Raw genomic sequence first — 10,733 nt, 5'->3', positions numbered from 1 at the left:
GAACTCTTGGAAGCAAAATTGTCAGCTTCATCATCTGCGAAAAACTCCCAGTGAACTTCAAGGTAAAGTTGAGCGCAATCCTGCACACTGACTACCCTTCTACAAGACAACTGCTCGAGAACTTCAACGCCGTGATCAAGTCGTTGATGAAGACGACACCTGCAAAGCAAGAAACAAAACACACCACGGACCTCTCGTCGAAGCCGAAACAGCTCAAGACAACAGAGGTCGCCGGCTCAGCCAAACCAGCGAAGTCGTCACTACAACGATTCCAAACCAGTGCCGAGCCGATCAAGAAGACTCCCAGTCATTCCACATCGAAGTTCAAGGCGTGCAAGCTGTGCGAAGGTGCACACTCCATGCTGAAGTGTTCAGCGTACACATCACCTCGAACACGAATCCAACGCCTCAAAGACCTGGAACTCTGCACAAAATGCAGTGGATCCCACAAGCTGACGGACTGCAAAAGCCAGACATCAGGTCTCTCGTATCCCTGCACGCTGTGTGGCAGCAAGCAACACATATCAGCAGTGTGTGTCGTCAAACCTGGAGAGACCACGCCACTGCAAAGTGGAATGCGTCTGATCTGCAACAGTCTACAAAAGGGCCAGACGGTCCTCCTCCCGTCCTTGACGGTCATCATGCACAACGGCGAAGAAGTGAGCTGGTTCGATGCATGATAGATGTGGGCTCACAAGCGTCATACATCAGCGAAGAGTTGGCAGTGAAGCTTGGTTGTCCACTGGAGGCACCCAAGACAACATACAAAGTCAAAACGTGCATCGGCGTACAGGAAAAGAACTACAGAACGGCTACGTCCGACATCATCTTCACTCCAACCGCTTCGGCCCACCACTGCTTCCTGGTTGATCCGGAAATGAGTCTGGAGTACGAGATCCCTGGCGTGACGTCCCTGGTGCAGTTCCTGAGAGCCCAAGGAGTGCGTCTGGCCGACTCGTTCTTCAGTCACAGCACCAACGACGTCATCGGTGGCTTCGAATGTCTGCTAGGAGCGGACATCATCGGTGCAATCAAGCCCATGAGAAGTGTAAATCTTGGGACAGGTACTGCCTTCGAGGTACAGGACGGCCTCATCCTCTTCGGAAGCGTCGACGGATACTTCGAGCAGCTGAACCTGAAAGAGAACACTGAACATGATGAAGGTACAGACGAAGCTCATGGTGAAGGTGGACCGAGCGACTCAAACGAGCAAGAAGACGATGGCGGAGACAGTTCTCGGAGCGATGACAACGGTTCCGGTGGACGGTCGTCACCACTACCAGGCAACGTGAACACAAACAACTCAAACATCAACAGCGTCAAACGCAGCACTCAAAACAGTGGCAACAGGTCTCAGCAAGGAGACTCCTGCATGCTACAAGGCACGGACATCAAGCGACCAGTCAACATGGAAGCGAAGTTGACAGACAAAGAAACTCAAGCAGATGCTACAAACGAACAACACACACAAACACTCAGTTCGGACACAGCTGAGTCACAAACTCAAACCGACACACACTCTACCGTCGAACAACAACCACAAGTCCTCCGTCAGGGGGCAGTCGAACAACAAACTCAAACGCAAACAAACAAAACAACAAACTCGAGACAACGTCTCAAAAACTCAACAGCCGATCTCCCTGTTCCAGATAGATCTACACGTGGGAAACAGGAAGGTGAGACATCGACACATCTGTTGGTGCAGGCAACACTACATCCTAAAACTTCATACTTCCACCCACTGGCCCACGTATCAAGTGACAGTGACGTGGATCTCCAGCTTGAGCATCTCTTCAGCATCGAGAGCCTTGGCATCCGAGAGACAGATGAAAGTGTCTCGGCTCGAGAGCGCAGACTGGTGGAGGAATTCTCCAACGAGGTGGAGCTGAGGGACGGCAAGTACTTCGTCAAGGTGCCGTTCTACGACAGCGTCACCAAGGTTCCTGGAAACCACGACGTAGCTCTCGCGACAATGAAGAAGGTGCGAAACAAGCTCGCCAAACGCGGCCTCGCAGATTCATACACCGCAGTCTTCGAGCAGCAACTCCGAGACGGCATAATCGAAGAGGTCGATTACAACAAACCAAGTACCAACCAGAGGGTGTTCATCCCGCATCACCCTGTGGTGAAAACCGATGCACAAACCACTACAAAAATCCGTCCAGTCTTCAACTGCAGTTTGAAGATCGGAGATCGTCCATCACTCAACGAAGCCTGCTTCAGAGGTGTCGACCTGCTGAACGACCTGGTCACCCTCTTGATGAGGTTCCGCACAAACAAGCACATTCTTCTTGCTGACATCGAGAAGGCGTTTCTGCAAATATATCTGAAGTACGAAGAGGACAAGGACAAGTTCTGTTTCCTCTGGGAGACGGATGACGGTCTGAAGATGTACCGCTTCCGTACCATCCTCTTTGGCCTCAACTGCTCACCGTTCATTTTGAGCCACATCATCCAGATTCATCTGTCGAAATACTCGACAATGATGGCGGCTACAGCGCTCAAGGAGTCGCTGTACGTGGACAACTTCATATTCTCGACATCCGACGAAGGAAAACTTCTAGACATCTACCGCGACGCCACCCAGATTATGAAAGAGGGAGGTTTCAACCTCAGGAGCTGGATGTCCAACTTCTCTCCACTTGTCGACATCATGATGTCTGACAACATGGTCAACGAGCACGGCGCCGTCACAGAGAAGGTGCTGGGATACTTGTATGACGCCAAACAAGATACAATATCACTATCCGACTTCAACTTCGAAGAAAACCAACAGGGCATCACAAAACGTCAACTTCTGAGCAACATCAGTAAGGTCTTCGACCCGCTGTCTCTTGCACTGCCAGTCACCATCAGGGGAAGAATCCTCATGAAGCAGGTGTGGACCGAAGGGACAGCATGGGACGAAGACGTGTCGCCGGCTGTGCTAGCCGAGTGGCAGCGACTGAAGAAGGATCTCCTGTCTTTGCGTGAGTTCCAGTTCTCAAGAGAAACCGGTGACACTGAAAGTGGCCAACCAACAGACCTCCATCTCTTCTGCGACGGGAGCAAGACATCCTACGGGTTCGCTTGCTATCTGAAGCAGGAGGGCTCAGACCCTCAACTGGTCTTTGCCAAAAGCAAGCTCGCACCAGATAACAGAAGCATACCACAGATGGAGCTGCTGGCGGTGTTCCTCGCTCTGAAGTGCCTGCCACTCATCATCGACTCCATCAACGCTTCCATCCGTCACGTGCGTCTCTGGAGTGACGCACAGGTGGTGCTCGAGTGGCTTGCATCTGGATGCAAGTCAAAAAGCAAGTTCACTGCAAACCGTCTTGAAGACATCACAGCCATGAAGTTGAAGCTCCATCATCAGCATCAAGTTGAAGTCACTCATCACTACGTTTCTACTGACAGCAACGTGGCTGACATGCTCACACGGGGCCTGTCTGCGAAGGAGTTCCACAAGAAGCTGGCCGTCTGGTGTCACGGACCAGACTGGCTGGGAGATCATCCTGAGCAGTGGCCCAAGAGTCCTCTTCACTGCCTGTCGGAAGAAGGGAAAGTCATGGTTGAGCTCCAACAACATCATCAACAGGTGGAGCTCAACACTGAAGCACAAACGCCCGCGACTCAGACTATTCTCAGCATCAAGGACTTCTCTTCTCTTCGAAGACTGCATGGGGTGACGGCTCGAGTGTTTCGCTTCGTGAACGTGCTGAAGCACAGGGAGGCTGATGCCAAGGAGCAAGCAACACACTACTGGTTGAAGGTGATGCAGGAGAATGCGTTCACTGAAGAGATCAGCTACCTGCAAGACAAACAAGAGAACAAGTTATTCAACTCAGCCTCAGTACCCAAGCTGGTGAAGGAATTGAATGTCTTCATAGACAAGTCAGGTCTGCTAAGATGCAGAGGACGCTTGTCGAAACTCAACCGATACTCATACGCTGTACACAATCCCATTCTCCTGGATAAAACCCATCGGCTGACAACGCTCATGATTGAAGATCAACACCGACGATGCAAACATCTGGGAGTCGGCACGACGCTCACAGAACTGCGAGAGCACGGGTACTGGATCCCAAGTGGTCGTCAAGTCGTCAAGCGAGTTCTGAAGGACTGCATCACGTGTCAGAAGCTGAACGCGTTGGCTTTCGAGTACCCGAAGATGACGAACCTCCCAAGAGAACGAGTCAGTCTGATCAAGCCATTCTGCAACACAGCAATCGATTACACTGGACACATCTATGTTGAAGACACGAATGGAGAGATGAGGAAGATGTACATTGTACTGTACACCTGCCTTGCCATTCGCTGTGTACATCTCGACCTTGTCCCCGACTTAAGCCTGGGTTCGTTCCTGCAGTCATTCAGACGATTCTGCAGCACATACGGCGTGCCAGAGTTCTTGTATACCGACAACGCTAAACAGTTCCTTGCAAGCCAGAGGGTATTGTTCAATGTATTCACATCAGACGAGTTTCAAGAATATCTTACTGAACAAAGCATCAAGCACAGCACCATCCCAGTTTACGCCAGCTGGGTTGGCGGAGTCTACGAGAGACAAATCAAGACGGTAAAGCACTGCTTATACAAGACAGTAAGAAGAGCCAAACTTGGTTACTTCGAGCTCCTCACACAGCTCAGCGAGATACAAAACATGGTTAATAGCCGACCGATCACTTACGTCTACAGTGAGATTGATGATATCGAGCCGTTGACACCCAACAAAATACTCAAGCTACACACAAACCCGAGACTCCAGCTGGTGGACAGTTCACACGCAACTGACCCGCTGTGGGTTTCGACGCCTCAAGATGTTCACCAACAACTCAACAAAACCCTGCACGAGCAGCAACATCTTCAAGAGCACTACAAGAACATGTGGTACCGTGAGTACTTGCTTGGTCTACGCGAGAATTCGCGAGACCTATTCCACGTAGACTGGGATGACAAGATTGCTGTCGGTGATGTCGTCCTCATCAACACCAAGAATAAGCCTAGAATGTTCTGGCTAATGGGAAGAGTCCTACAGCTTCTGCATGGAGATGACGGGCGTGTGCGCCAAGTGCTCTTGAAGACGAGCACAGGACGCACTGAACGCTACGCCATATCGCACCTCTACCCGCTGGAGCTACAGAGTACCCACACAGGTCAAGACAGCACAAATGGCAGCACCAGGTGCCCTGATGAGCCGACTACGCACAACACCGAGACCGAGTCAAGCCCAGAGACCTCAGAGAGGGCTGCGAGACCTCCACGAAGAAGGGCAGCCATCAAGCAAACCGAGATGGTCAAGTCCCTGCTACAATCAGGCAGCATCTAATCAAACTGTCAAACGAATGCTAAACCCTGTTTAGCATCAGTCCGTGGGAGGGTGTGGAAATTCCTTTGCAAAACACTAAAAACCAGCCACTCTACCTCCCCCTCTCCTACCGGCTCCTCCCCTCCCCCCGCCACGCGTTGGACACTGGGCCGGGCTGGGCGGCGGGTCAGGCGACCGGTCAGCTGACCTGCCCCCGGGCGATAACCACGTGACTGGCGGCCGCCCGCAGCCGCCCGCCTGAGCCACGGAGAGGGCAGTCGTTGTCCGTTACCGGTTGGAGCCATATGTGTTCACGACTGATTTGTGCCTGAATTCACCTATTACAAATATACTCATCAAGAGATACCTACCTACGAGAACATCGAGAGATCTACCTACGCGGTTCGTCCCGGCAAACCTACGCGGGGAAGTACCAGTGAGACCGACCAAATCACAGGACCGACGACTTCGAGACAAGACCTACGTCAAGGTAAGCCCGGCCTGTGTCTGTGGCGGTCCAACTTTCCCCTCGAATTCTCATCCCTACATCATTACCCTGTCAAAACCAACGTCAAAGAATAATTTTCTGTGTGCCCCTCGTACAAATCCGTACACTACACTTGCTTTGCCTGCTCACTTTCTACTGTTGCCTTCAATGGACAATATTTATGAAGTAAGAAGGTTTTATGATTATAGGTTTTAAATAAGTACTTTACTTAATGTCATCAGCATCAGTTAGTATTAAATAGTAGTTCAGTGCCAAACGAAAAATCCATGCACTATGCCAGATGCCTCGGGGGCTCTTATCCGCTCTGGGTTCAGAGTGCAGTGGCATACCACGCTCACCCTCAACCAGAGCTGATAGATAGTGAAAATGCCAGACGTCGTGATATCTGCACCAGTGAACCGTGTCACACATTTGATCCCAATAATGAACAGCACAGGGGTGACGTAAAAATGTGCGTTAGTTGGAGCACCTAAACTCAGATTGTCATTACCTAATTAGTTTTCACATTGTAAAGCTTAAACTACACTTCATGCTCTTTTGGCTCACCTGTTATCAGTATCAGTAAATAGGGTATTAGTAAATCTGGCGTTACCATCAATGCTAAGTGCTAACAAGTAAATATGAAGTCCCAGGAAGATAAAAATCATAATCTTACTTGACCTAACCTTACCTACTAACCTAACTAACCTACAACCTACAAACCTCAACCTACATACAGCCTCCATACCTACAACCTACCCACCTACAACCTACCAACCTTATATGTGCCGACGGTGGCACCAGATTTATGGATACCCTTATTTGTTAGGTACTTCACTCCACTTCTCATTTTATTTGAAGCTCATTTAAATTCTTGTATTTAAGTCTGTGTAAACTATTATTTTAAAAACCTGATGCTTTTCCATGACTGTAATCTCACTGTTTGCTATGTGTATTTTGTAGTGTGTACTGTGTGCAAATCCAGTATCCTACACTTGTATGCTACAGGCCTTGTTTTGATCTGACTAACTGTTAATATGTTTCAGCTTTAAAGACTAGTATCTTTTGAAATTGAAATTTGTCTCTCAAGAATCAAGATGCCAAATAGATGTGCAGGATTTGATTGCTGACAAACCAGGGCCCTGTTTCACCGGTGATAGCAGCACGCTGCTTTTACACGTGTCAAATTGGGTTTCCATGGAAACATCAACAGGCCCATTGCTCCAACACTACCACAAGTGTGACGTCAGCTCGCGCAATTTGATAGCAGCGTGGTAGCAGCGTCCCGTGAAACACCGCCCGGGGATGAGGCTCAAGAGTCAAGAGATCACCCTGCATTGGCAAGTAAAAGCTACAGACTCTTGATTTTTTATATTGTTACAGGTTATCTGTCACCGAGAGCGATTGCTGTAGTTCAATTTCTTGCATCAAAATTGGCAGAATATGACTTCACTGATCACTCTGACGTCATTTACGGCCGACCTATGGTAGCTACACAATTTTTATTTCTATAAAATGTTTCAGATTGATGCAGCCGAAGGTACTGCAAGTTTCGTATTGACACGTCTAGTGGTTTAGAAATATTGCAACAAATATATATTTTAATTTTTTTTCAATATATAAATGTTAATATTTTATTGCAGAAAACAGGAGAGGGGCTCTGTAGAGCCCCACCCTCCAGTCATGCGTGGGTAAAGGCCCATCAGTCACTAAAACCAGAATAAGTGCAAAAAATTATTACCAAATGCCCGGAGACTGCTTTACCATTGCCAACATGTGTGTGTGTGTGTGTGTGCGTGTGTGTGTGTGCGTGTGCGTGTGTGTCAACAATGTGTTAACAACAAATACAACACTTGTGCCTGGCGTATGTTAACACTAAACACTATTAGCCATATTTTATTGATACTAATCGAACCTTCCAGGTGGCTGGAACAACCCCAGTGCCGCACAGTTCTGCGGGATATTCCGGCACCTGCTCCACCGCTGCGGCGTCCGGCCCGGCAGCACAGGGAAAGTGGCAGCCCTCGACCCGACCAGCATCCTGGCAGTCGGTCACACGACCAGCGGACGGGGAGCCAGCCTTACTACCTCGGCCTCCACCACCTCAGACAACGGTGCCACGGCACTCCACATCATCACGGAGCACGACTTCCAGCCTGGGCTGTCGTCTGGTGGGCAACATCGTCACCTACATCGCAGGGTTCGTGGTGAAGAAGGCGCTCGACTCTGTCAGCTGTAGCACCTGTCAGGAGGCCCTGGTGAGCGACATCCAGCCGGACGACATGACACAGCTTTACCACCTCTTCATCATCTCTGCCAGATGAGCTAAGGTGGGGACGGGTTACATGCCTGGGATCTGACTGAGACCCGCTCATACCCTGCCGAAGTGTTGGTGATTTCAGCGGTCAGCTGTCTCTAGCCGGTGTCAGTGAGTCGCGGCCAGCTGCCGCTGGAGTGGGTATCTACCGTCGATAGCTGCTGTGTGGCGGATAGCGTGGATTTGGATGGACACTTCATATTAATGAGCAGATCAATGTCTGGCCGATAAAAGACGTATTTCGATGATTGCTTAGTGACTGAGTGGGTCCACTGGCGACCAATGCAGTGGGCGCTGGGTTAACGCCTCGCCTCTTGTGACCGTGTCGATATGTAGCACTGTTAATTGCCGATTCGTTGCCGGCCGTCTCTGCTCCGTGGCTGGCTGATCCGGCACAAACTGGTGTTCGTGGCTGAAGGCGCGGCTACAGTTACACTAGCTCGCCACGTGCCTGTGCGACTATCGTCGGTGCTGTCTGCAAGGGCGATGTCGGTGCCTGTAGGGGGCGCGGATTGATTCAAAGTGAGGAATGGGTCATCGGAGCTCGGGTCAGGTCATGTTGGGCTTAAATAAGCGGATTTTGCGATTTGCCGCATCCGGGTGAATTTCCTTGCCTTCTAGTGCATTTTATGCATTTTACATGCGTTTTTTTAGTGTTGATGTCTAGATAACGTGCATTTGCCTCGAGGTCAAGGCTGCGCTTCATATGGGCAGTTTTCGGAGCATCTTGTTCATTTTATTCGTAATCCTTAATTATGTTTGCGGATTTGTGCCCGCAAATCATTTTTTAAAGTAAGATTGACACGGGATTCGAGATCGGCGCCCATAAATACACTTCACATGACCCGCCATGTGTCAAGGCCATCCGAGGTCATCTAAGGTCGCTGACCTTGTATGACCTTATGTGACCCGGTTCGCTAGATTTCGAGATGAGGTTGATTGGGAATGATGTAACCCATTTCGCCGACAGTTCACGCGTTTTGGTCGATTTTATAGCGAAAGATCTCAAACTCCAGTGACTTTACTGGTTCGATTTCCAGTGTTTGACCTGACCTCTGAGTTCACCCGTTGACCTAGTACCCTGAAATTTGGTATCACTGGTTTACTCACATCGCGGACAGCATACCTATTTTTTTCCGTTCTTGCTCCGTCGAGGGGCGAACGGCTGGAGTTCACTCCGTTCACCCTGGCTTCCCCTACTCGTAAGACGCTGACAAACTACGAACGGGTGAGGGCTAAAATTGCACTTATTGTCGATCATTGTCCATTGCATACTGCATACATAGATATAAAGTATGGTAGCCATAAAGGGAAACGAATTTAATCTTAAATTAGCATGCCAATTGCATCTACCTTCGGTGCCGCATATCCTTTATCAGCGTATTCAGGGCTATATGTCTAGGGCTGATGTAATTACATTACTATAAATACACATGTTTCTGCCCTTGTTTCACAATCTACTCATTCCAAAGAATGCCATAGGTAAAAAAGATTAACAATTTTCGGTCGAAAAATACCACAAAATCTGTCCCAAACACCCCCCTCCTCCCATAGTGTTTACACAGCGCCGCAGATTCTCGCCCTCACCAACATGGCGGCCGCTGCTACGTATTCGCGAGTCGCTCCCGACATGGGGGTGCCCTATCTAGTCTTTATATCTATGGTACCTACCACCCGGTACCCTAAACACCAGAACTTGACGACTATTCAACCTGCCCTTTAATGAAGATTCCCTTTTGTTCCTACAGCGTTATTGACCGCAATTTCCTTCACTCAATGAAGGAAACCATATCAGAGACAAAACTGTGAGTCCTGGTGGCAGCATTTTGTTGAATACGAGACGCGGGACATGAGCGGGCACTGAAAAGGAATAAGACAATACTAGTAAGGTGCAGGAGAATGCGTATACAAACGACCAACGCTTGACCGGATCTGCTTGGAGTCGGCATAGTTCGTCACAGGCGTAGTAGCTGGGGGCCAGGGTGTCCGTGCCCCCTGCCTCGGTTCAAACAGGCTGGGGGCCAGCAATGTCTGTGGGTATCTGCCCCTCCCCCTTCGCACTTTCAGTGCAGTGGCGGTCGCAGAGGGGGGATCAGGACCATGCCCTTCCCCCCTCCAAAGGCTAATCAGGGGGCCATCATATCATTTGCCCCCCCCCCCAAACAACCAATGGGCAGGACCCCCATGGGTGTATGGGGCTCTGGCCCTTATTCGATTGTCACGAGGCTCAAGAAACCCACGCCAGCTATTAACAGCTCCCATACCAGTCTTTGAGGGTCCTACACTGATCTCGGAGGGCCCTTCAGTGGCGGTCAAGCGCCCACATTGAGGGATGAGAACCCACATTGACCTCTGAGGGCCCTCCACTGGCATTTGAGGGCCCCTAAACCGGCCTCAAGGGCCCAGCCGGCGTCTGAGGGCCTCACTCCGGCCTCTGGTGACATCATTTCTGTCTCTGGGGTCCCAAGACTAACCTTTAGGTGCCTCTGAGCATGGGATCTGAGGCATGGGATCTGAGGGCCCCGCACTGCGGGCCCTCAGATCCCGTGCCGGTATTTTCCCATGCCGGTAAGCCCATGCAGGTATTTTAGGGTCCCACACTGACCTCTGAGGGCCCATGATGGCCTGTAAGGACCCAC

The 10,733-nt window shown here is 50.2% G+C and overlaps 1 protein-coding gene across 1 annotated transcript; it reads left to right on the top strand.

The window, feature by feature from the left end:
* Positions 1–877: 877 nt before the first annotated feature.
* On the top strand, positions 878–9,550 carry LOC122363602. The gene is made up of 3 exons (XM_043333072.1): positions 878–5,780; positions 6,824–7,121; positions 7,700–9,550. The coding sequence occupies exon 1, from the start codon at positions 878–880 to the stop codon at positions 5,309–5,311; it is 4,434 nt and encodes a 1,477-aa protein (XP_043189007.1). The 3' UTR covers positions 5,312–5,780; positions 6,824–7,121; positions 7,700–9,550.
* Positions 9,551–10,733: the final 1,183 nt, after the last annotated feature.

This window comes from Amphibalanus amphitrite, unplaced genomic scaffold, assembly GCF_019059575.1.
Source record: "Amphibalanus amphitrite isolate SeventyFive unplaced genomic scaffold, NRLGWU_Aamphi_draft 000630F_arrow, whole genome shotgun sequence".
Taxonomy (NCBI): domain Eukaryota; kingdom Metazoa; phylum Arthropoda; class Thecostraca; order Balanomorpha; family Balanidae; genus Amphibalanus; species Amphibalanus amphitrite.
Note: the sequence above shows the minus strand (reverse complement) of the source record. Positions and strands in the feature narration are given on the sequence as shown.